The sequence below is a fragment of the Oryctolagus cuniculus genome, chromosome 5 (genome assembly GCF_964237555.1).
Source record: "Oryctolagus cuniculus chromosome 5, mOryCun1.1, whole genome shotgun sequence".
Lineage (NCBI taxonomy): Eukaryota > Metazoa > Chordata > Mammalia > Lagomorpha > Leporidae > Oryctolagus > Oryctolagus cuniculus.
The window spans coordinates 160,728,293-160,754,871 of record NC_091436.1 but is presented as its reverse complement, the minus strand read 5'-3'; the positions used below and the strand labels follow the sequence as shown (position 1 = coordinate 160,754,871).

Genomic DNA, 26,579 nt, shown 5'->3' with positions numbered 1-26,579 from the left:
TCTTAACTCTGAATACATTGGATGTGAACAGATGTAGAGAACAGACACAAAGGACAAAGATGGATTTATGGAATTTGGAAAGCAGTCCTAGTAAAACATAAAATGTGAATTTAAAAAACACCAAAAATGTTTAAGGTTTAAGAAAATTCAAATTAAAAGACAGTCTACAGTTGTCTGTTTGAAGATATCTGTGTCACTCTTGGAATTCTTATGTTTGTTCATGCATTTTAAAAATAATTCATTAAGACAGACACATCTCCAGGTTGGGGAGATAGAGCAGTGAGCGAGGCAAAGTCCCCTCTCTCAAGAAGCTTCCATTCTGCTTCTGGCAAATGCAGTATTCTTGAGACAAAGTTAGTACTGCCAATGTCATGAAGTAGAAGAGCCTCCTTCCCAAATGTGCATCTAATATGTGATGCAGAGCCTGCCCTTTCAGAGACAGAAGGGAAAGACTGACAGTGAGGTATGGCTTTAGTAATAGAAACTCATCTGTAGATACACACATATGCATACACACACACACACACACACACACACAGGACAAATTGTGGGAACTGGTGGATAATTTACTGATATGGAAATCAATGTATAGGTTCTCACTCCTTCCTTTAGAGTGGGTTGTGAATATTGGTGTTTGTGGGGTCATTTACTTCTGGGTTTGAATCTCAGCTTCAAGTATCTGGGCAAGTGCCCATCTCTACATCCTTAATTCTTCTCATCTGCAAAACACGTTTGACAATGAATTGGACGATATGAAGTTTGCATTGGTAGTATACGTTAAAAGCATAGACACCTGATTGGTAACCCACAGGCAATCAATAAAGGATACTCATCTTCTCTTGAAAGAGAACATGTTATCAAGTGGCAAAGTGGTTTTCTGAACTAATGGCCTTGAAACTCCTCAGAGCACCCAGTAGCAAAAATTATAGGGAAAAGAGCATGAATATAGTGTAGACAGTTTTCTCAGAGGAGAGAATCAAGAAAAGATGAAGTAATTGGAGGATTATTTTTGAAGGGCTGGAGAAAGCTGACATACAATGGAGAGCAGAATTAATCTGACAGGGAAGATGACTATTATATTGACAAAAATAAGTATAGCTACCAGTGATTCCCTACATGCTACCCACTACACTGAACAATTATACAGCACATTATATAATGCTTGTAAAAGTCCTGTGAATTAGCCATTAGATTTCCATTTTACAGATGAGGAAACTGAAGCTAGGAAGCTTAAATAATTTCTCCAAAGTGTTGAATGCTAATAAGTAGCAGAACCATGGCTGCAGTCAGCCTCATGCTAAAGATGTACTCTTTCCTACTATGCCTGAAACAAAGTTTTTGTTTCTTTATTTTGGTGGTAGTGAGAGGAGAGCAAGGTGGATTGTGTCACAGCGTAATTGGAGAGATTTGTGTGTAGTGCAGTGGGAATCCCATTAGGAGCTGAGTTAGGAGAACATTGCTGAGAGTAGATCCCCAGTGGTCTTCTATGCCATTTTGGAAGACCCACTTGTGAAAAAGTTCACAGAAGTCTGGAGTCCCCTTCGCTAGCAGAAGCAACCCTCTGGGGAACTGACAGGAAGGGTCTCCTTCCAGCTGACATAATGGAAAGCTCTCTCTTTCTAGAGCTGTACAATATAACAAACTCCTGGGCTCTCTACTGTGAATGGTAATAACCAATAATCAATAAAGTCAATCATGCTCAGGTTCCAGATTCCCTGAGACCACTCCTTCCCATGAATTATTAAAATCATTTTCCATTCTTAGATATTCAGTGTCACTCAGAAAATAACCTCCTGCAAAATGTTGGGTTTATCATATTTTAAGAATTAATACTTTAGGTCATTTTAATCAGTTTCTGATGTATGCAGTTTTCAGAAAGCACTTGAGGGGAGAATGCTGTGGTCATGACTAATAATGACAAGATATGAACTATATTCTTCATATTCATATTTGAATCAGAGAGTTCCCAAAGTGCTTTACCATCTTTAGCATTTAGGAAGCTTTAGCTAAAAAAAATAAATTTGCCTACTTCACTGAAATTTAGCATCCTTTTTTAAGGCATAAAACTTCAAACTTATTAATTTAATGACTATATTTTAAAATGAATGTAAGTATCAGCTAGATGACTACATGATAAGTGCCTTAAAATTTCAAGGAAAGGCACTAAATTTTTCACAGTATTTGTGTTTCATTCTCAGTGTAATAAAAATATGCCACCTTTTTAATAATAAATAATAGATTCTAAGTTTGATTTACATGCATGGATTAAATGTCATGTTTGAAAAGTTGCTATTTTATTCTTATTGGATTTCCCTCCAGTGAAACAAAAATCGTACCCATCTACCACTATAATAATAATATCTGGCCATACTGATACATAAATATTAAGCATTTAAAATTCTATTCAATGATGATATAGTCTTATAGCAGAGGGAGGTGACGTGTAGTTTTCTTTGGAGCTTCTGAAGTGCCTCTGTGTACCCCATTACTGTTCCAAAACCTTTGACCTAGAATGTTACACCCAAAAAGAATGGGTACCCAGACCTCATCCATCACAAATTCAGCTTATCTTGATGCCGGAGTTACACATTATTTCTTTTTTTTTAAGATTTATTTATTTATTTGAAAGTCAGACTACATAGAGAGAGGGGAGGCAGAGAGAGAGAGAGAGAGAGGTCTTCCAGCCACTGGTTCACTCCCCAGTCGGCCAGAGCTGAGCCAATCCGAAGCCAGGAGCTTCTTCCAGGTCTCCCACAAGGGTGCAGGAGCCCAAGATTTGGGCCATCTTCCACTGCCCTCCCAGGCCACAGCAGAGAGCTGGATGGGAAATGGAGCAGCCAGGATGTGAACCGGCACCCATATGGGATGCTGGCCCTGCAGGCTTTACCCACTACACCACAGCGCCAGCCCTGAGTTACACATTATTTCTAAAAAGCCTAAGTCTTGTGTTGTTCTTTCTTTCCCACCAGAAGAAGACAATTTGTTGTCATCAATTCTTGATGAGTTCCTATGTTAGTTTGCAAAAGCTACCACAACGCACCAACCAACGGGTGGCTTAAATAGCAGAAATCTATGTTCTCACAAATTTCAGAGGCTAGAATTACAAAACCAAGGTATTAGCAGGGTTGATTTCTCCTAAGGCCTCTTCCTGGCTTGTAAATGGCTGCCTTCTTCCATTTGTCTTCACATGGTCTTCCGTGTGTGTGTGTGTGTGTGTGTGCGTGTGTGTGTGTTTCCTTGTAAATATAACAGTCATATTTGGTTAGGGCTCCCGCTAATGACTTAATTTTAACTTAACTCTTTAAAGATCGTCTCCAAATACTGCTTCCACAGTCTGAGAGTTGAAGTCTTCAACACATGAATTTGGGGAAGGACATAATTCCATCTGTAACACTCCCTTCTTGATCTACCTCCATCTCCCACAACTACCTTTCAACATGCACAGAGAATAACAAACGAATAAGCCATTTCTCTCAAGATCTGAATCCTGTTTGGGCAACTCAAAGCTCAGTATAGAAATAAGATGATTTTTTATTTTTCCTTAAATGCATACAAAGATTCTATTTGGGAAAACTATCCGTTCCATGAATGTTTTAAGGGCAGGGTCCTGACTTTTCTCCTTCGGTACTCAATATAGTACTCAGTACATAAGACGGATTAAGCCAGTTCTTCAGCTATCTCTCGGTGTATAACTGACTATCCCAAAACTTAGCAGCCTGAAACAACTACATTCCTGTATCTCCCAATTTTGTGGGTCAAGAATCTAGGCACAGCTCAGCTGAGGGGCTCATCCACCCCACACAGTATAGATGGGGCCACCTGATGCTGCTATTGAGCTGCTGATTGGGCTGGGCATAAGATGGCTTCAGTCTCATGTCTTGACTCTTGGCAAAAACAAATGGGCAGCACACAGTACACGTATGTTGTTTATAATTATTCATGCATCCTTTCAAAAGGTATAAACATGGACATGTTATGAAAGGAAATAATAACAAACTTTAGTTATCCAAAACTTCTTTTCAGGTTTGTATTTGGGTTTAGTTTGTTGTCTCTGAGAGCTGATTTTTTTTTTAGTTAAAAACACTTTAGTCACTCAGTATGTTGGGCACTGAGCAACATTACAACATTTACCCTGGACCACTCCCCAACAGATGCTAACACAGTAAGATCAATGAGCAGGGTTTCTGTGGTGACCATTTTACAGTTGAGACAAGGGAGGCATAGAGAGACGGCTCTGCTCTACCTCACATTGCTAAGAAGGCTTTAGAAGAATTTAAGCCAGAGGGTAGAGCACACACCAACCACCACTCTATCAGGTCTTGGCCTTCATTACCATCCTGGGACACACAGAGACATTCCAGTCAACATGGTCTCAAAAAATTCCTATCTCCTAGCATGTGGAGCCTCTGTAAAGTCAGAACACAGCACTATACTCATGTGCTGGTGATAACACTGGTGTAGACACATGTACTGTGTGTTGCCCAATAGCATAATGATACAGCACTTAAAATTATATACAGTACAGAATACCTGACCGCAATAGTCAGAGGTTATTTAAAGATTTGTGTATTTGCTACTAGACTTTCTATGCTTATTTTAGAGTGTGTACACCTTCTGTTGGTAAAAACAAACTTTACTGTAAAACAGCCTGCCGTGTTATGCCGGCAGCAGGCTCACACACCTCATGCTTGCTGCATCTCTTGATTGGATCAAGAGGCCACATGATAGGATTTTCTGGCAGGATCTATGTGTGTGCAAGCACACTCTGTGATGTCCACACTGTGACAAAGTCTCCTAACAACACTCTGTGATATCCACACTGTGACAAAGTCTCCTAACAACGCTCTGTGATGTCCACACTGTGACAAAGTCTCCTAACAACACATTTATCAGGACAGATCCCTGTTGTTAAGCAATAATTGTGTTTATTCTTTAAATTTAAATATACAGGAAGAAACCAGTCATGGTAGGTTTTCCAAAAGATTTTATCAATATTAAAATATATTTTATTCTCCTTCTCCAAAAAAAAGTCTTATCCAGTGACAAATTAAGAGTGAGGGGCTCTTACTGCAGGTCAGATTCTGTTGTTGGAAGGCTGTGCCATTGTAACCTCTGACCCTGTAGCTTTGTGATGTTGTGTGCTCTTAAACTTCATTCATAGAGAGGCATCTATTTACTTCTTCCTCAAGGAACTCTCAAAATGTCCATAATGTAGTGTAAGCAGAATCATTTTTTGCCTTTAAAACCAGTATTCATTAATTTTCATCATACACATGCTGACACCTGATCCAAAAAACAGATGTACTTATCAATGAAATGAGGTTAATTGCCACCTAAATCAAGTGACCTCTCCCCCTGCCCCCTTGACTGACACAGAAGCTCAATGCAGGACAAAGTTTTATTTTCATTGTGGTGCAGGATAAGGTGAAAAATGAAATATGTAACCCTAAATTGAAGGAAACCATGGCCTTAATGGAATCATTAGAGAAATTGTTCAAGAATGCTACATCCTTCCAGAAATAATAACCCTGTAATGTCAGCAAATTTGGAGTCAGCATGGGTTACCTGCTCCATACAGAGGGGCCTGGTCATGTTCATTAGATCTGCCTCAGGCTTAGCCAAACTTGAGTACATGACCTTTAAGAATTTTTTAAAATTCATTAATCAATGTTCTTTGCCTGAATTGTGCTGGTTTTGCTTCTTTAACCTAGTATTTGTATCCTTTTTTAAGTTGGCCAATCCTGATACCCAAAGAAAATGAGAATTACAAGTATAACAGTTCTAGCTAATAATTAACAGAAGGTTCTTCCAGCTCAGTTATCATTGCCAAAGGTCAATAATAGTATTTTAAAAGGTCACCCAAAAAAGATGCTAATGCTAGATAATCAGTGATAAGAAAATGACCATCGAAACCCTTAATTTGTATTTGACTTTATATTTTTCAAAATTACCTTAACACATTTTCTCTTTCAATCTTCCATATAACATTAAAAAGTCTGTTGTTTTTAATATATTAGAAACCAAGAACAATGGAAGAAAGTAAATGTTTCTCAGAAACTTTCAAAGAATCTCTGATTATCCTAAAAAAATTCACTAACACAATGTTTTTCTATGGTAATGTTTTCTTCAACTTTTATTTAAGATAATTATGAATAAGATTTATAATCCTTGACTTTAATCTCAAGTTTTTATTAACCTTGTTACAAAAAGAATCATTTAATTATGCAAATTATGATCATTTATTCTTCTTTTTGCTATTCAACTTCCCTTATTTTCTACAATTTCATGAAAATTAAATATAAAAAGCACATTTTTATTGTTATAAATATTCCTTTGTAAAATTATAAAGCATTCTAACATAAACTTTTCAAAAATTCAAAGTCGCCATCAGTTCTTGCACTCTTTTTTTTGAAAGATATCCTTTATGAGTTCTTTTAGCAATGTTCTGTCAAGAGCACTTTGGCTGTGGGTTGCATTGTGCTTACACAGAGAAGATGTTGAAATCGTAACCCCGTATCTCACAAGGTGACCTTGTTTGGATCTTCTTAAGTGAAGACGAGGTCATTGGAGTGGGCTCTACTCCAAAATGACTGCTCCTTACCCAAAAGGGACATCTGGACACTGAGACACACACAAATGTGCCTGTCAAGACACACAGCAGAACCCTGCATGGCGATGAGGGTGGGAGAGGTGCCTCTGCCCGCCACAGAGCACCTGCGGCTACCGGAAGCCAGAATGAAGGTACAGTGTCCTGGCACTTTTCAAGGGATGTGGTGCTGCCAGCACCTGGATTTCAGACTTCTGGGCTGCAGAATGGTGAGACAGTCTATTTCTGTTATTTTAAGCCTCCAATCTGTGATATTGTTTATGGCAGCCCGAAGAAATTACTATAGTCTTCTTAGTTGAACATGCTTCTGTTTATTTGCAACACCTCTTCTCTAGCTCTTGATTGATAGCTTAGGTAAGTAATATTTTTATCACTTTTCTCTGAGAATTTTGAATTTATTGCCCAATCATTTCCAGCCCTGTGCTGTAGCTCTTGGCATGTTCACTGTAGTTTTCCATGTGGATTTTTTTTTGTCCTGCTCAGAATTCCTTCGCCCTTAATTAGAGAATGCATGTATTCCAATGAGTTTGCAAAATTAACACCTGTTATCTTTCCCCCTCATTTTTCTGTTTTCTGCCTCTGGAAACTGTATAAGATGAATATTAGACTCTTTTCTATTTATTTTCACATCATTTCACTTTTTCTATCTCTTCAACTCTTAGTGCTGCTGTCTCAGATTAACTCAGATCTGGCTCCCAGTTTGTCAAATCTCTGTTCAGATGATGTAATCTTCTCTAAGCTTCTGCAGAATGCAAAGCAAGGAAGGCGTCAAAGATTTCACAGCGGGATTGCCCCTGTGGCACCGAAGGTCAAGCCACTGCTTAGAATACCTGCGTCCCAGATGAGCACTGGTTTGAGTCCTACTGCTCCACTTTCGACCCAGCTCTCTGCTTGCTCATTTTGGAAGGCAGGGAAGATGATCCAAGTACTTGGGCCCCTGCCACACATTTGGAAGAACCTGACGGAGTTCTAGGCTCCTGGCTGCAACTTGTCCCAGTCCAGGCCATTACAGCTATTTGGGGAGTGTACTGTGGGTGAAAGATCTCTCTCTCTTTCTCTGTCTCTCTCTCTTTTCTCTCTCCCTGCCTCCCTCCCTCCCCATCTATCTCTCTCTGCTGCTCTACCTTTCTAATAAGCAGATCTTTTAATAAATAAAGTTTATGGAAAATATATATTATGAAAAAACTATGTATTGATTTAAAAATGTTTTTGCACCAAAAAAATCCTAATCTTTTATTTCTATTTTTCTATGAATTTTTGAAGGGCTCTCATATATCTTTTAAATTTTTAATTTCAGCTACTGTATTTTTCTGTTACAGGAATTCTATCATAGAATGTCAGGGGAAAATACAGTTTTGAAAGTCCTTAAGGACAGGTTTCTTGTTATTTCTCTGTCTCATAGAGATTTTTATATCTAATGGTTAGATATTTTTATCTAGTCTACCCCTTTTAAACACATTTATTGAATTTTTATTTATTTAATTATTTTCATTCATCTGAAAGGCAGAGAAACAGAGAAATAAAAGAGAGGAGAAAGAGAGAGAGACAGAGACAGAGAGAGAGAATCATCCATTCACTGGTTCACCTCCAAATGTCCACAACAGGTGAGGCTGTGTCAGGTCAAAGCCAGGAGCCTAGAACTCCTTCTGGGAGCAAAATTTGAAAAAAAAAAAAAATGGGTTTTTGATCCTGATTCTCATAGGTGGACCAAGATAACATGAACATTTTTTTTTTTTTTTTTTGACAGGCAGAGTGGACAGTGAGAGAGAGAGACAGAGAGAAAGGTCTTCCTTTGCCGTTGGTTCACCCTCCAATGGCCGCCGTGGCCGGCGCGCTGCGGCCGGCGCACCGCGCTGATCCGATGGCAGGAGCCAGGAGCCAGGTGCTTTTCCTGGTCTCCCATGGGGTGCAGGGCCCAAGCACCTGGGCCATCCTCCACTGCACTCCCTGGCCACAGCAGAGGGCTGGCCTGGAAGAGGGGCAACCGGGACAGAATCCGGCGCCCCGACCGGGACTAGAACCCGGTGTGCCGGCGCCGCTAGGCGGAGGATTAGCCTAGTGAGCCGCGGCGCTGGCTGATAACATGAACATTTAACAGTCAGAAAAGTCCAAAGGCATATTGGGGGGGGGGGGCGGATATTTCTTCCCAAAGAGCTAAACCTACTGGCCATTAGTGAATATTATCCATGAAAAAGGCACTGTTCCAGTTGAGATAGTTCTAGGGCAAATGTCAGAAAACACATAAATTTCTAATAGGAACCCTAAGGAATTATTCAAAAAATACAAACAAAATACTCAAAATTAATGAACCTACTTTTAGAGTCCAGAGCATAATTTGATTTTATATGATTCTTAAAGTGACTTAAATAAGGGAGCTGTTATTCCATCATTCTACATGAGGTGACCAAGGCTCAACTTGTCAATTACCTCATTGTATTTTACCAACTCTATATTGCAATACAGGAGGACTCATGTTAAGATATGAAATTTTTTGAGACAAGATTAAAAAAAAAAAAAACACATCCAGAGGTGGTACTATGGTCTGGAGTAACACTTTGTGTCTTGCCCATGTATCTGTTGCCTCACTCAGGAGTCTTAAAACCCTAGAAGCAATCATTTCACTTAACTTTCAATGTTCCTCCCCTGGCCCATGCCAAAGGTAAACAATTCATCATGCTATTTATATTATCGTCCCCTCATTGCAAGGTCCATTGGCAATGTAGCTTTGCAAGTGTGTAGTCCTTTTTTCTTCAGACCCAGTACTTATAATTAGCACTTGTCCTTTCATCTGGGTCATGCCTTCTCAATTCTCAAGTTTTGTAAAGGAATGGATGAATAAGTCGCTCCAGTTAGCATTTGCAAGAAGCCCTGCAGTCTCCAATAATTTTAGGGAATCCAATGTCCCCCATTCATGGAATAAGAATTAATGAACCTGTCTTAAATTTGCATTTTAAACATATTGAAATAAATATCTTAAAAGTCTCTGTATCAATTGCATACTCAGAGCAGTTATGTGTTTCTATGAGCATATCCCTATTCTTACAAAAGTGCATTGCGGCAAAGCATGCGCTTTTAACAGTCAGTCTCCCCCAAACAGTCCACAGAGTGACTGGCAGGCAGAATTGCATGGTTAGTAAGAAAACTTGATGTGATTGGGTAGAGCCCAATGGAATGAGCAGGACTTTGAACAACAGCATTTTTATTCTGAAAGCAAAAAGCCTCAGATGACTTCTCTTTCCTGTCAAATTCTGGATGTTTTGGTGATTTTGTTTTCATTTGGTCATGAATTTTGTACTTTTCTCATATACACTGAATGTGAAACAGCCTAGTGTATTTCTTTGGGGATCCAGGATTTTTCTAGGTGATACCAAGGGATAGATGTAATTCAGTGACATTTTGTCAGGCTGTTAAAGAATAAATTTTCCTTGACTGTAGCAGAAGGTAATTATTTTTTGTTTATTTGTTTGTTTCTGACACAGGGGAAAAATTGGGGGGGGGTTGTTATTTCAACTATTCCAAGACAATTTTTGTTCCATCTGAAGGAAGGGAAAATTGATTTTATTGGAAGAACTGCTGGTCCTTGATTTTCCCTGCAGACTTGATTCAATTCTGAACACTGTGAACATTCTTGTGATTCCAGTCCCTTATCAATTCTGCTCCATGTCTGAGGATATCCTTGGGGTACATCTTCAGCCCTGAGCCCTCCTGGCATTTTTTCTGTAGTATCTGCAGCACAGTACCATTATTCAACAGCTTCTTTGGAAGATCTTCCACAAAGCAAACCTCTCAATAGATGGGATTCCCACTCCAGTGGGGGGAGCCAAGAGAATGGACATCTAAGCAAATAATTACAATGAGAAAAACACTTTATATTGCCTTTGTATGTGAGACACTTATTTATGCACAAGGCTCTACAAAACAGGCTCTTTGAATATATTTTGGTAGCTTAGCTCCATGCTTTAAACATCTCAGTACTTGATTAAAATGCATAAAAAGAAGAATGTACTTAACAATTAGGTGCTGATTGGACCCTTTTTTAAAACCGTTAACTACATTCTCAGCTGCTGCCGCCACATTACTGGAATTTCTCCCAGGTAAATGGTGAGAATCAAGACTTCTGTTCAGGGACTGCGCTATGCCTGGTGCCTAGCTGGCACCTGTCCCCATCTTCTGCTTCTGGCTGTCAGTGGCTCCCCCAGGGGAAAAGTCATCTCTACAACCAGCCTGGACCCACACCCCTCACATAAACCCCATGCTTCTTAACAAGGCCTTTGGGATCACTTATTGGAGAAAGAAAATCGTTAACCTACATTGTTCTCAACCAAAGGTTAATTTGAAAATTGTCTGAAATATAAGCATTTATCTATTAATTAAAAGAAAAGTCCAGTGGGTAAGAATTTATGGGCTTCACTACTGAGGAGCTAGCATAATTATAAAAATAATAATAAAAGAAGATTCTAAATTTTTATTACATATTGACATGGCACACTTCGGTGCATTTACATTTCCTCCATGTTTCTTGAAAGCAGGCATCATTATTCCCATTTTAAATGAGCCAACTGAGACTGGCTTGGTTCCTTCATGAATCTTGTCAGCCCAGGAAGAATTCATTCCTACGAGAAGTTTAAGTTCCAGTGTTAGGGCCGGCGCTGTGATGCAGTGGGTTAACACCCTGGCCTTAAGTGCCGGCATCCCTTAAAGGCGCCGGTTCAAGTCCCGGCTGTTCCACTTCCGATCCAGCTCTCTGCTATGGCCTGGGAAAGCAGTGGAAGATGGCCCAAGTCTTTGGGCCCCTTCACCTGCGTGGGAGACCTGGAAGAAGCTCCTGGCTCCTGGCTTCAGGTAGGTACAGCTCCGGCTGTTGCGGCCAGTTGGGGAGTGAACCATCGGATGGAAGACCTCTCTCTCTCTCTCTCTCTCTCTGCCTCTCCTCTCTCTGTGTAACTCTGATTTCAAATTAATAAAAAAAAATCTTTAAAAAAAAGTCCAGTGTTAAGAAGACTTTTGGTGTCACTACCACCATGGCTACCATGTTTCCAAACCATGTCTGAAGCTGGCTGTGGATATATGGTTTAGATTTAAGCTGTGAAATTCTCTAAATATTTATTTAGGACATGGCTGCCAACAACAAATAGTTTTTAATTGTTTGACCCCTGTCCACTCCCAAATAGCAACGTGTTCAGCAGAAATTTAGCACTTGTTTTTCAGAGATGGATGTGGCTTTTACGGACCCTATTTTTTCACATTTTTTTTTTTGCAGTTCACTTCAGAATCATTAGTTAAAAAATGAAAAAAAAGTTAAAAAAATTTTAAAGGGAGCTATGATGCTCAAGTATATTAGCCAAAAGTGAACAGGGTGGAAAACAAATGTTGAAAATTAAATTTCTTCTCGAATTTTGGAAGTTAATATGGCATCATAGGTTTGCTGTGTATAGATCAACTTTACAGAATGCTTCATTTTTATAGCTACACTTTTAACTCAAAAATTTTTCAGCTGGTCATTCAGTATCCAGAATAAATGCATTGCACCATATGAAGAATATATTTAAATGAAGAGGATATTGCCACCTTTAATGAAATACCACATAAAAAGATTAATCAAAAGGATACCTTTTAACATAAGGCCTAAGGGGCCATGAGGAAAGAAATCAGATTCCTTATTTTAGAAAAAATTATTTTCTACTTGAATATGACCCTGGAATATCTCTTTTGACATATAATATTTAGTAATGCAAATGAATAATGGAAAAGGCAATTCTGTGTGAGCAGTCCATGCCCATGTCCACCACCAATGCATCAACACAAAACAAAGGGTCTGAGACTTATGCAGACCCCTTTCGTTAGTTCAGGTTGGAGTTCCATAGGAGATAATCTCTCCAGAGCTGACATTCTTCAAAAAACTAAGGCTCCTTGCTCTATTTCATAACCTAATCAGCACCCTCTGATCCCTGCTCTTGGTGCTGCACCCAGGATCATTCTGCTCTTACTGCTTCCTCTCCATCACTGTCCACTCCAGAAATCTCTTGCATGGTCCACCACACTCCACTATGTGCATCAGAGATATTTCATAGGGCCTCTCCAATTTTGCTTCTTACCTAAAGCTTGATTCTCACTTAAAATCAGGGTCCTTGGCTACTTTTACATGTACACACGCATCACATACCAAATGAACACATCAATGATCCCTAGTCTTGCAAATTCTAAAAAAGGGAGGAACTAGATCAAAAACCTAGGAGCTGTCTTTGTAGTCAGCAAATTAAGCCACTGCTTCTGATACCAGCATCCCATATCTAAGTGCAGGTTCCACTCCTGGTTGCTCTACTTCTGATCCAGCTCCCTGCTAATGCTCCTGGAAAAGCAACAGAAGATGGTCCAAGTGTTTGGGACCATGCCACCTATGTGGGAGACTTGGATGGAGTTCCTGGCTCCTGGCTTTGGCCTGGCTCAGACTTGGCCATTGAACCATTTGAGAGTTGAACCAACACATGGAAGAACTCTCTCTGTGTCTTTATCACTCTGCCTTTCAAATACATAAAATAAATCTTTAAAAAGGGAATCTATAATATGTCCTTGATAAATATGAATGACATTTCCAGTCTGCACAATGCTTTGCACTTAACAGGTTTCAGCAGACATTTATTGTGTGCATTAAGAATGCATGCATGGGGGCCGGTGCTGTGGCACAGCAGGTTAAAGCCCTGGACTGAAGCACCGGAATCCCATATGGGCACCCGTTCTAGTCCCGGCTGCTCCTCTTCTGATCCAGCTCTCTGTTATGGCTTGGGAAAGCAGTGGAAGATGGCCCAAGTCCTTGGGCTCCTGCACCCACATGGGAGAACTGGAGGAAGCTCCTGGCTCCTGGCTTCAGATCGGCACAGCTCTGGCCATTGCGGCCATTTGGGGAGTGAACCAGTGGATGGAAGACCTTTCTCTCTGTCTCTACCTCTCTCTGTAACTCTGTCTTTCAAATAAATAAAATAAATATTTTAAAAAATGCATGCATGAATGAAATCTTTTCTGTTTACTGCACAAAGTTAATCATTTCAAGTTACACAGGTAGAGATGAAAGGTAGATAGCTAGGGAGAGCAAAGAAACTAAATAAAAGAAAGTCATGTGTGCACACAACACAAAGGATCAGCTTACCACGTAAAGGCTTTCATGGAAATACAGCCCCACATCATAGAAATTTCCACCATGCCTTACTGGACGTGTTCTCGTCTTCAGTTGCTCTGTTTGCCACCAAGGCAAGACACAGCCCCCTGGTCGACCAAGCAAGGATGCTCTAAGGAGGTAAAAGCCTTGGGGAGCCTTGTTCTTGAGGCCCCTGATGCATTTGATCCTTATTTGGAGAGGCTGTGGCGGCTGAGACTGCTCAACCTATGTAAAAGGCAGAGTTCTTGAATTATGCAGGAACTGGGCAAAACCACACAATTAGCAACAATGGGTCTCTCAGAGGGGAAAAAATGCAGATAATTATTTTTACTTAACCTGTAATTGTCAGGTATTAGCAATGATTAGCAATGATAACAGACAAGGACACGGGACTTACAATTAAGGGGTCAAAAGGCAAACCTACCGATGATGGAAGGGAAAGTTTAGCCAATTTTTAAACATGGTATGTTAATGATCTGTGACATCAGAAACCATTCATCTCTTATAATAAGATAGAATTAGCAGGAAACCAACATTTGTAAAAACCACACAGCATGACTTCTAAGATATAGGGGTTGGGTGAACATGGTAGTAAGCTTCAGACTGGGAGTTTGAAAGCAGACAGCCATGACCTACCACACTGATCATGGACCCTAATGTCATGCTGACAAGAGCAGACTAACAATCCACACTAACTCGCCATTGAATGGACTATCTCCCTACTTTCAACATATCAACTTACTCCCTAGGCTTCCAATGAGAGTCAAAATATAAGGGAGGGAGGGAAACACTTGTGTAGGCTTTACCCTAAAACTTAGCACAAATTGCTTCATACTGAAAGACATGATTGAAGAATATTTAAGAGGACGTTTGAATTCCCTTCTCCATATAAAGATAAGAGTAGACCATTTTCATTCTTAGTAGGTGCTGACAAGTTATTGCAAACTGATAAGATTTTAACGGACTATTGTTTCAGATTAAACAAGATTTATTGATAACTCAAATGTCAGTTATGTTTCTATACTCACAAGTTCCTAATAGTTTTCAGAATAATTTGACCTTGAACAATCTTCTGTTACATTTTGCTTTAAGGCAAAATAATGTTATTGGGCTGGATGTATGGCCTAGTAGTGAAGATACTGGTTAAGACTCTCAAATTCTACATCGGAACACCTGGGTTCTCTACTTGACTCTGACTCCAGACTCCACCTTCCTGCCAAGGCAGACCCTGGGAAACAGCACTGATGATTCAAGGATTGGGTTCCTGCCAATCACAGAGGATACCTGCACTGAGTTCCTAGTGCCAGGTTCCAGGAGTTTTTATCCCCAGCTGGTAGAGGCATTTGGCGAGTGAACCAATGAATGGGAGTACTTTTGTATCACTCTGTCTACTTTTGTGCATGTGTGTGTGTGTTTGTTTGCATGTGTCCCTCTTTGTCTCTGCCTCTCAAATAAATATATATTTTTATGTTTTTAAAGATACATTTTATTTATTTGAAAGATAGAGTTACAGAAAGAGGTAGAGACAGACAGAGATGGAGAGGGCTTCCATCCACTGGTTCACTCCACAAACGGCCACAACGGCTAGAACTGAGAGGATCCAAAGCCAAGAGCCAGGAGACTCCCCCAAGTCTCCCAAGTGGGTGCAGGGATCCAAGCACTTGGGCCATCCTCCACTGCTTTGCCAGGCCATTAGCAGGGAGCTTGATGAGAAGTGGAGCAGCCAGGACTCAAACCAGTGCCCATATAGGATGCCAGCAATGCAGGCTGGGGCTTTAACCTGCTGTGCCACAGTCCCAGCACCCTCAAATATTTTTTAAAATGTCATCTTTGTAGACAAGTTGTTCCCTTGGATATCTGAAGTAGTAGTACCACCAGTTAATACATAGCCAACAATAAGCATATTTTAATCCTGCCTAGACTTTACTTTGTGGGAGAAAATATATATTTCCATGTAGATTGTGTGCTTCTGGAATTAAGTCACAGTTAAATAAACAGTGAAAGTTGTTCCAATTCTTTTGTTTTTTTTTTTTTTTCACACAAGTCATACTTAAAAGCTAATTGGAATAACAATTATTTTTGGTTTAATTAGAAAACCTTAATTAACAATAAAGACTTAACCTTAATATTTTGGTTTCCAAAAATATTTTAAAAATTAACACCATGTGAATAAATAAGACAATCTTTTTAAACCTCAAGGCAGGATTACTGATGCAGACAGACAGAGTTATTAAACACATTCTAAATTAAACGCCTCTATGAATTTTATACTGAAATATATTGTGATAGTTTTGCATGCCAAATGTGACATTTTGTGTTTTAGATTCATCTTCTGTAGTAATTTTGGAAATGTCATACAAACAAAGATTTTGTCATTTACCAATGGAATTACTATGCATGGCCGCTTAGCCATCTCTTTGCTGGCTCCTGAGCTTGTTTCAAGTCAGCAAGCCATAAAAAATCTTTATCTCTCTGAAACACAGCAATTTGGAAGATAATCGAATGGTGACTAGGGGGCAGAAATGCCAGTCTGAGGAATTATACCACAATCTCTCTTGCATTTACAACCTTCCTCAAAGCGAGTGTCAGACGAGTAGGAGAAAGAGATAGAAGATTCATCAAATCTCAAGGCTTGTCTCATTTGCATGGTGGCAGGCCTGCTTCATTGTCTAGCAGGGACTGGTTTGGTCCCACTGCTACCACGTTTTAAGAAATTCCAGTGGCTTCACTGTTGAGAGTATTTAGCCATTTTATTTTGACATAGAATTTTCACCAAAAATGTTTATGAAGACCTATCAAAACTCTGTGTCTCTAGTCTTACAGGAGAAAAACTTAACAGGCGACTGAGTCAACACCATTAATCTAATCATTTAACATGTGGCCTCGGAAGAAAAGTGAATAGCAAGAGCCTCACCTTCCAGCAGGGTCCTGATGCTCCCTTCGAATCATCCGTTACAACTGTAAGGCCACCAAGCTTGGGGACTCTGTCCTTTTTACAAACAGTCGGACTTGTAACGTATGGTTGACTTGGAGTTCTGCAGTAGGTATAAGAAAGAGGGAAGAAAAAAGAAAGAGAAATTGACAATGGAGTATAAAGGAAAGGTTTACCTTTGTAATCACAGCACAATTTGACATTTTCCTGAAACATTTTGCTAGAGTACATAAGAATTAGACAAACAATACATTGTAGAAATTGCTTTTCATGAGTGGTTTTAAAAGCATGGCCCCATCAAATATAAAATTCACCATATTAGCTACTGAACACCCAGTAATTAAAACCTCACTTATTTCAGAAATCACCAGTAGATCAAGTAGTTGTATGTTAGTATCGGTGGGGATTTGTTCCAGGACATCCTACATCCCCAAAGAAACCAAAATGCAGCCGCATTTGAGCCCTTTATACAAAGTGGCTTAGGTTGTGTTATAACCTAACTCACATCCACTTGTACTCTCTCAGTCATCTCTAGCTTACTTATAATACCTCTTATGATGTAAATACTCTGTAAATCTTAGTTTTTTTTTTTGTTTTGTTTTGTTTTTGTTTTTTTTTTGACAGGCAGAGTGCACAGTGAGAGAGAGAGACAGAGAGAAAGGTCTTCCTTTTGCTGTTGGTTCACCCTCCAATGGCCGCTGTGGCCGGCGCACCGCGCTGATCCGATGGCAGGAGCCAGGTGCTTCTCCTGGTCTCCCATGGGGTGCAGGGCCCAAGCACTTGGGCCATCCTCCACTGCACTCCCTGGCCACAGCAGAGAGCTGGACAGTTTGTAAACTCTTTGTTTCAGGAAGCAGGACAATATATACCCTCTGTACATGATCAGTAGAGACCATGACGATAGGCCTAACTATTTTCCATTGTGCCTGTCCTGGACCTGTGGATTCAGTACTCAGAGATGCAGAAAATGAACACAGTATTCCATAAGACTTTCTGCCACTTCATTTCCTATCCCTTTTGCCTTTGATCTTATAAATAGGTAGGGACACATAGAGGAAAAATCATTTAAATAGATGAATTGCTGACTCGACATAAGCTTTTTGTGTTTTAGTGCAATGGCCAGAGATCAATATCTGTTTCTACCCTCACCATGTTCCCTAGGCTCTTTCCTTCCTATTAACATTTACTCACTTCATTCATGGTTATTGTTGACTCCTTTATTTTTATTTTCATTTTAAGCCCTCAAACCCTGACAGTTGCTGCCTGATTTCTCAAATTCATCTGGATTAAGAAGGGTCTTCTATCTCCCTTCTCCTAACTTAAGCTGAATTCCATCAGCAGGGCCCTCTGTGACAATGACTTACCCTCTCCAGAACAGCCTTTCAGGGTCTCGCTGTTGATTTAGTTTCCTGTGATACAAATGATTTTCCTTAATTTGGTTGGAGCTACATTGACATAAAGGTTCATTAGGACACCCATTTGCTGGCAATTCAATCTCAAATTAAATACACTTTGTTGTAAATGTTATTACTTTTAAACTACTGTATCTATTGTCTTTAATGGCCCTATTATACAGTTATGAAGGTAAACAGATTTCATTAGTAAACATCAAACAGTATATGCTACCCACAGGACATGATTTCCTCAGTTTCCTACTTTGTTCAGTTGGCAAGAATTTTAAGGCTCTCAGAAATATCCTAAAAACATAACCTAAATAATTAGGTACATGATATATAACCTAAATAATCCTAAAAACAAAACCTAAATAATTAGACACTAAATTCAGGATTATAATCCTAAAAGAGAAAAAAACATGACTCCCAGTTGCAGTCCCAATTTTTTTAGTAATTATATGATCTCTAAAAGCACTTTCATTAAAGTTAAAGAGCAGCACAATGACATGAAAACCCTTGAACACAGCTTTAACAGGACACCAGACACCCAGCGATGAATCCGCGCGTTTCTATCTTTTTGGAACAGGCACATCCTATGCCAAGAGCCAGAACCTGACATCAAGTCACTTTTGAATTAGATCTTAAACTTGCCATTATTCTTATTTTTCCCCTTAGAGAGTACGTACTAATTCTGTGATTCACAGACTGAGAATCCCTAGTCTAAAAATCCAAAATGGGAAATTCTACAAAATTTGAAACTTTCTGCGCACCCACATGATGCCATCAGTAGAAAATTCCATATTTGAAATTAAAATGGGTCAAAACACAGGCACACTAAAAGTCTCCATGCTATGTGTATATGGTATAGCAGGGATCTTCAAAAGTTCATGGGAAACTTGAATAATGGATAAAACTAAGTACTAATTTAAAATTTTTGCAACAAAATAAGCTTATCTTAAAGTACTCCCATTTAGGAAAGATAAATTAACTTTGTGTTTAGAATTGGGTGCCATCTCCACGATATTATTTATAAACACATTTTTTTTTTTTTTTTTGACAGGCAGAGTGGAGAGTGAGAGAGAAAGACAGAGAGAAAGGTCTTCCTTTGCCATTGGTTCACCCTCCAATGGCCGCCACGGCTGTCGCGCTGTGGCCGGCGCACCGCGCTGATCCGAAGGCAGGAGCCAGGTGCTTCTCCTGGTCTCCCATGCGGGTGCAGGGCCCAAGCACTTGGGCCATCCTCCACTGCACTCCCTGGCCACAGCAGAGAGCTGGCCTGGAAGAGGGGCAACCAGGACAGGATCTGGCGCCCCGACCGGGACTAGAACCCGGGGTGCCGGCGCCTCTAGGTGGAGGATTAGCCTATTGAGCCGCGGCGCCTGCCTATAAACACATTTTTTAAAACCTGAAAATATCCAAAAAAAGAGAATACTTCTGGTCCCAAGAATTTCAGATCATGGATTTCAACTCATTAGCCCATAGTCCATTGGTAAAAATATTGGTTTCTACACTTCATACTGTAGTTATTAGACGTATTTTATTGATTACAGAAAGAGACTGATATGGTAATTATTATTTTGTAACCTAGATTTTCCATTTTGTAGTTTGTGGGTATTTTTTATGACATTAAGATTTTTTGTGTGCTACAGCATAATTTTTAGGTATTGCCTAGTATTTAATTCTATGGGCCTACCATAATTTATTTAAGTGATCCCTTATTGCTTGATACTTACATTAGTTCCTATTTTCATTATTATAAGTTATCCTATAATTAACTTTCTCACATTTAAAGTCTGGGAAATGTTCCTAGTCATTTTCATAGAAAGTCCTATCATTAGAAACACTGGACATGGGGAGGCCTGCTATTCTATACTTAACTGACCACTACTTTGAGTGTTGAAATGACACCTTCGTAATATATGATACTGTCTGCCGGCGCCGCGGCTCACTAGGCTAATCCTCCGCCTAGCGGCGCCGGCACACCGGGTTCTAGTCCCGGTCGGGGCTCCGGATTCTGTCCCGGTTGCCCCTCTTCCAGGCCAGCCCTCTGCTGTGGCCAGGGAGTGCAGTGGAGGATGGCCCAGGTGCTTGGGCCCTGCACCCCATGGGAGACCAGGAAAAGCACCTGGCTCCTGGCTCCTGCCATCGGATCAGCGCGGTGCGCCGGCCGCAGCGCGCTGGCCGCGGCGGCCATTGGAGGGTGAACCAACGGCAAAGGAAGACCTTTCTCTCTGTCTCTCTCTCTCACTGTCCACTCTGCCTGTCAAAAAAAAAAAAAAAATATATATATATATATATATATATGATACTGTCTGCACAGCCTAGTCCCTCAGGCACTGGTATGCACAAGAAAACAAGACTCATTCCACTAGGTATCTTTTTGTACTGCTAGTAGGATTCAATGACGATGAGTAAGCAACCTTACTATACAATAGACTCCTCCAACTCAGCAAGATTAACATTTTAGATCAAATAATTCTTTCCTGTGGGGGCTGCATGGTGCATGGTAGAACACTGGGCAGGATCCCTGGTCTCTGCCCACTACATACCGCTACACCTAGACCCAGCTGAGACTATCGAAAATGTCTATTGCCAAATATTCCCTGCAGGCCAGAGTGATCCTTGTTGGGGACCACTGCTGTTGGGATAACTGGTGTCTACTGAGTGCTCAGCATATTCAAGGGATTCTTCCAAATGTATTGTATTTCTTAACTAATTTCACTCTTTAACTAATTTAACTTTGTGTTTAGAATTGGGTTCCATCCCCAGGATATTATTTATAAGCAAATTTTTGTATTATTAGTATTATTATATTATCTCTGCTTAACTGATGAGAAATGTATTGTTAGTATTATCTCTGCTTAACTGATGAGAAACCAAGGCTGAGGAGCATTGGCTGTGCTGCTCAAGGTCATAGTCAGAAGGATACAGCTGAACATTCGAAGTGAAATCATCCAACTTGAGAACTTCTGGTGATCCTTCCCGGATATCAATGCGCCCCGGAGACGAGGGAGCAGCAATGCCACATCTGAATCTCAGACGTCCTTACACTGGACCAAGGATTCAGATATTTTCTAAGAGATCCCTAAGACATGGCTCCCAGCTATACTATCACGGCTATAATTCCCCTTCTGCAGACATTATATATAAAGAAAAAGGCACAGATATATTCCAGTATGAAATGGGGTCATCGTTCCCAAAATTGTTACCTTAGTGTAAATCTAATTGGGCAGCAGGGGGGATGGGGGGTGTTCATTCACCTATATTTGGCCCATATTTAATTGAGAGCAAAACACACATGCACACACAAATAAGATGCATTCAGTCTATCATCAAGGAACATACTTTCCAAAAGTCCCATAAGTCTTTAACTGTGACGAAGAAATGAGTCCTTCCCCTTCAAATTTCAAATCCTGCATGAAAGAAAATAGAGGTAAGATAAAATCATTAAAGTTAAAGAGCAGCACAATGACATGAAAACCTTTGAACACAGCTTTAACAGGACACCAGACACCCAGCGATGAATCCGCGCGTTTCTATCTTTTTGGAACAGGCACATCCTATGCCAAGAGCCAGAACCTGACATCAAGTCACTTTTGAATTAGATCTTAAACTTGCCATTATTCTTATTTTTCCCCTTAGAGAGTACGTACTAATTCTGTGATTCACAGACTGAGAATCCCTAGTCTAAAAATCCAAAATGGGAAATTCTACAAAATTTGAAACTTTCTGCGCACCCACATGATGCCATCAGTAGAAAATTCCATATTTGAAATTAAAATGGGTCAAAACACAGGCACACTAAAAGTCTCCATGCTATGTGTATATGGTATAGCAGGGATCTTCAAAAGTTCATGGGAAACTTGAATAATGGATAAAACTAAGTACTAATTTAAAATTTTTGCAACAAAATAAGCTTATCTTAAAGTACTCCCATTTAGGAAAGATAAATTAACTTTGTGTTTAGAATTGGGTGCCATCTCCACGATATTATTTATAAACACATTTTTTTTTTTTTTTTGACAGGCAGAGTGGAGAGTGAGAGAGAAAGACAGAGAGAAAGGTCTTCCTTTGCCATTGGTTCACCCTCCAATGGCCGCCACGGCTGTCGCGCTGTGGCCGGCGCACCGCGCTGATCCGAAGGCAGGAGCCAGGTGCTTCTCCTGGTCTCCCATGCGGGTGCAGGGCCCAAGCACTTGGGCCATCCTCCACTGCACTCCCTGGCCACAGCAGAGAGCTGGCCTGGAAGAGGGGCAACCAGGACAGGATCTGGCGCCCCGACCGGGACTAGAACCCGGGGTGCCGGCGCCTCTAGGTGGAGGATTAGCCTATTGAGCCGCGGCGCCTGCCTATAAACACATTTTTTAAAACCTGAAAATATCCAAAAAAAGAGAATACTTCTGGTCCCAAGAATTTCAGATCATGGATTTCAACTCATTAGCCCATAGTCCATTGGTAAAAATATTGGTTTCTACACTTCATACTGTAGTTATTAGACGTATTTTATTGATTACAGAAAGAGACTGATATGGTAATTATTATTTTGTAACCTAGATTTTCCATTTTGTAGTTTGTGGGTATTTTTTATGACATTAAGATTTTTTGTGTGCTACAGCACGTTTGCAACATTTGTGTAAAAACTGTTTTTTCTAAGACCAAGATATACTGATACAAAAATGCTAAGTTTTTCATAGATAAATAAGACCTGGGGTTTACGCCTTTGGCAGCCATCATATTATGGTGCCCAACTTTCCTCACTTGATTAGCTCCTTGTTGACCAAGAAGGTGGAGTAGAAAGTAAACCATATAACAAAAGGAAGGGGAGAAACACATTGAGAATACCAGTAGGCTTTCTTTGTCTCTTCCAATGTTGCTCTCTTACCCTACCTTCAACCCCACTATAGACAGGTGCAGACATTACACACAATGGTGTGGTTTTAGAACACGGGCATGGAAATAACGCAAGATGTGGAGAATGCTAGTCATATTATTATTTATCATCCAGTCCAGGACAGTAGGAGAATAAAAGAAAACAATAAGAATAAACCAGGGTTATCATATGCAAACTAAGTTATAGGAACTTTGTTAATACTATAAGTAATACCCTTGCAAATGTTTTGAAAGGACCCCATACAGGCAAATATCAGTATATTTAGTTAAGGTGAATGGTAGAGAGAGAGCAATAGTGATAAGGAGCTCAAGATGAAAGCTGTAGTTTTTAATGTCTGCTATATGCTTGTGGTCACACAGACAACTCTTCTAATGTACACAGGCACCACACAAATAAAGAGATTTATACAAGGAGCTGGGATCACAGGTCCTTAGTAGTTGTAAATTTCAGACAAGCAAATATTGGATGTTTGATGAAGAACCAAATGTATTCTGAATCTCCTTTTTCATGGAGGTAGCACATCTTTTTAGCAAAGTAGTTTTCTCAGCCTTCTTTCTGCTAGTATATTCTGAAGTTCCGAAGACTCCTCATCATTTTGTTCTCTGTTCCATTCAAGTCGAACAGGTGATTTTCCTGCTTGTACAGAGGGGCTTGAAGAAGTTCATGGGAAAAAACGAAGTAAAAAATGAAGTATAAAAAACAAAAACCTTTAGTTTTCAACATCAGTCCCATCAAGATACTTTTATAAGCAATACCATTAGGTCCATCCTTAAAGAATGGACAGTCCTGGGAATTTAACCAAATCAATGCAGTCTTTTTTACATTATTAACTAAAGAAAATGATGCCTTTAAAGATTATTTTTCAGTGTTAGGAAACAAAAAAGCCAGAATAAACCAAAGCGGGATTGAAGAATGGATGCCTAATGATTTCCTACAGAAGTGCTCTCAAAATTTGCCTTGTTCAAGGAGAGGCATGAGCAAGAGGTTGTCACGCGGGAGAAGGACTCTTTGATGAAGGTTTCTTGGACATGTTTTCCGCTAAAGTTTCGGTTAACTTTATCAGACACCTCTGCTAATAAGCAGATGATATCTGTTGGGTCTTCTGAGAAGTCAACAAGCAAAAATGTGCTGAGTATCCGATGGTGGCCATGACCTTTGTTCTTGGTTGTTCATTTTGCATTAATTGGACCACTTCCAACTCTTAGTAGGCATTGCTCTGGTTGTCCCTTATCTTCAGGATAATGTCGGCAAGACCACCTTTTATCTCCTGTTATAATTCTTAAAAGAAATGGGGCAGGATCTTTGATTCCACTTGTTTGAAATGTTCTTTGAAAACTGTTGTCTGTCTGCAGCTGACTTGACTGCAACAGTTTTGGCAACCATCAATCAGAAAGATTGCTCCACTTTAATCTTTTATTTGGGATTGTGCAAGATTTTTATGTTGTTGGCTATTGTTTCTGCTATTAATTACCAGTTTTCTTCAAGTAGCACTTTAATAAGATTAACTTTTTCCTCACCAATTGACGTTTGACGTGGATGGTCTGCCACTGAGGTTTCATCTTCAACTTTTCCTTACCCAGTCTTAAAACAAGTTACACTTTTCCAAACTACTGATTTCTTTGGGGCATTGTCACATAAAGCATCGATGATTTCACCATTCTTCTACCCAAAATTTACTATAAATCTGATGTTTGTTCTTGCTTCAATTTTATCTGAATTTATGTTGCTTGGGTAGGGACTCTGTTCAAACTAATATCTTATCCTTCTTAATGCTTCAAACTAAACTCTTCAGTCATATTACAACAAATTTGTTGAACTTTATTTTGGTGTGAAATAGTTTTGAAAGTTATATATCACCATTTCATAATACATATTATCTATAAACTTTTTAAGACCCTTTATATAATTCATTTAAAACTTCCTAATTTTTCTGTGAATCTTGTTGGTGACCCCGTCACTAGATAAAGAGTGGAATCCACAAGGACCTTCCAAGTAAGACCATCTCTACCTTGGATTTGCACTGACAGAATGAGGGCTATCACCGTTATTGTTTTGTTGAGAGTAATTGTGACACACCCGTAATCTTTCTAGTATCTTTTGTCTGAGTGAATAGTATTCTGAGGATCCACTCTTGATTATTCTGATATATTAACAGAAGTTTTGACAGTGACACCTTCTGCTTCATCTTTGAACCATGCTTTTCCGGCACTGGACCTTTTCTAGGAGGCTATTTTTCATTTTAGCATTGTTTGCTATATTGGGAGACTAAAATTTTCCAAAGCCATCATGTCATCACTTATTTGGTTAGTAGTCCTTCCTATAGTTTATTTTTCACATTTTATAGTAAACAACAAGAAGAAACCAGGTAACATTTAAAACCCTCTGGTTGGGAATCTTCTTAGTTCATTTATCTAGTTCATTATGTACATTGTCTACTTTCCACATAATTGCAGGCAATGGCATGCCTAAACTCTCTGACACTCCATCATGAGACTTTCCCTTCCTCCGTTTTCCAATTGGATTATCCTCACTTTCCTACCAGCCCTTACCCCAGGGTCTCAAAGACCATGAGATCTGTGGTCATATCTTCTTCAAGGTACCTTAAGCCTTCACTAACACTCTCCTCAAAGTATTGTGAATTTCAATGTCAATCTCATATTTGGGATGCTATTACAGAAACCTCCACTTTTAAGCCCCCAAATCTGTTGTTTACTCAGCCCCTCCCCCATGGGAGATAATTTTCAAGATGTCCAAAATTTAGGATAGTAATGAATCCTATATGTTCTAGTTTTTTGTTTTTTGTTTTGTTTTGTTTTGTTTTTTTTAGTTTTTAAGGATTTATTTTATTTATTTGAAAATAAGAGTTACAAAGAAAGTTGAAAGATGAGTGTGACTTCAGTATAGGCACCAGGAGAGAATACTGGGATATGGGGTTGGAACCATTAGCACAAGCCAGATCTTGCTGGACTCACAGAGGATGATGGTGAATCTACATGCTATGTCCACTTGAGAAGCCAGTGAACTTTTAAGCAAAAAAAGGATATTAGCTGATTTGTGCATGGTCAGAAATGAAACTTTGAAAATATTAAATAGAGGTTTGTTTATTCTCCTCTCCTATAAATCATGTTTCTCAGCAAAATTCAACTACTATTGCGTCATATAATTGGAGAGAGGAAATAGCCCCTCAATACGGAGAACATTAAGAAGAAGGTGTCGCAGTCAGACAGCAAGAGGAATACGGAAGCATTCCCTTGGCTCTTGGTGGATGTTGAACTGCAGAATGAGGAAAAATAAAGGAATCAGGCATTAAAATGGACATCTGTTATGGTTTCTTCCCCTCCAAAACCGAATTCTTTGGGATTTGTAGAAGGAATGAGAAATTGTTTGATGAGAAATCCAAGAACAGAGAGGCTCTACTGGCTTTCGGTTGAAACCTCTGACAAGAAGCCATGGTGGATAGTTCCCAGGTGGGTGTGATGCTACCAAATTCGAGCTTGACATACATTACGTTGTCATTAACCACAGAGAGAGCCCACATTTACTGCCATATAGAAGGGGGGAGGTGTTCCTGAAACACACACATTCTCAAAGTAAGATTGTTT

At 39.7% G+C, this 26,579-nt stretch overlaps 1 protein-coding gene across 2 annotated transcripts in view; it reads right to left on the bottom strand.

Annotated features, from left to right (window-relative positions):
* The window catches only part of LOC100356714 (uncharacterized), a 365,960-nt gene that overhangs the window by 222,138 nt on the left and 117,243 nt on the right, over positions 1 to 26,579 (bottom strand). For both annotated transcript variants that reach the window (XM_051855131.2, XM_070074870.1), the window contains exons 9-11: positions 21,432 to 21,499; positions 16,675 to 16,795; positions 13,752 to 13,985 (exon numbers count right to left, since the gene is read on the bottom strand). In XM_051855131.2, coding sequence (XP_051711091.2) covers positions 13,752 to 13,985; positions 16,675 to 16,795; positions 21,432 to 21,499 — 423 coding nt within the window. The remainder of the gene's footprint in view (positions 1 to 13,751; positions 13,986 to 16,674; positions 16,796 to 21,431; positions 21,500 to 26,579) is intronic.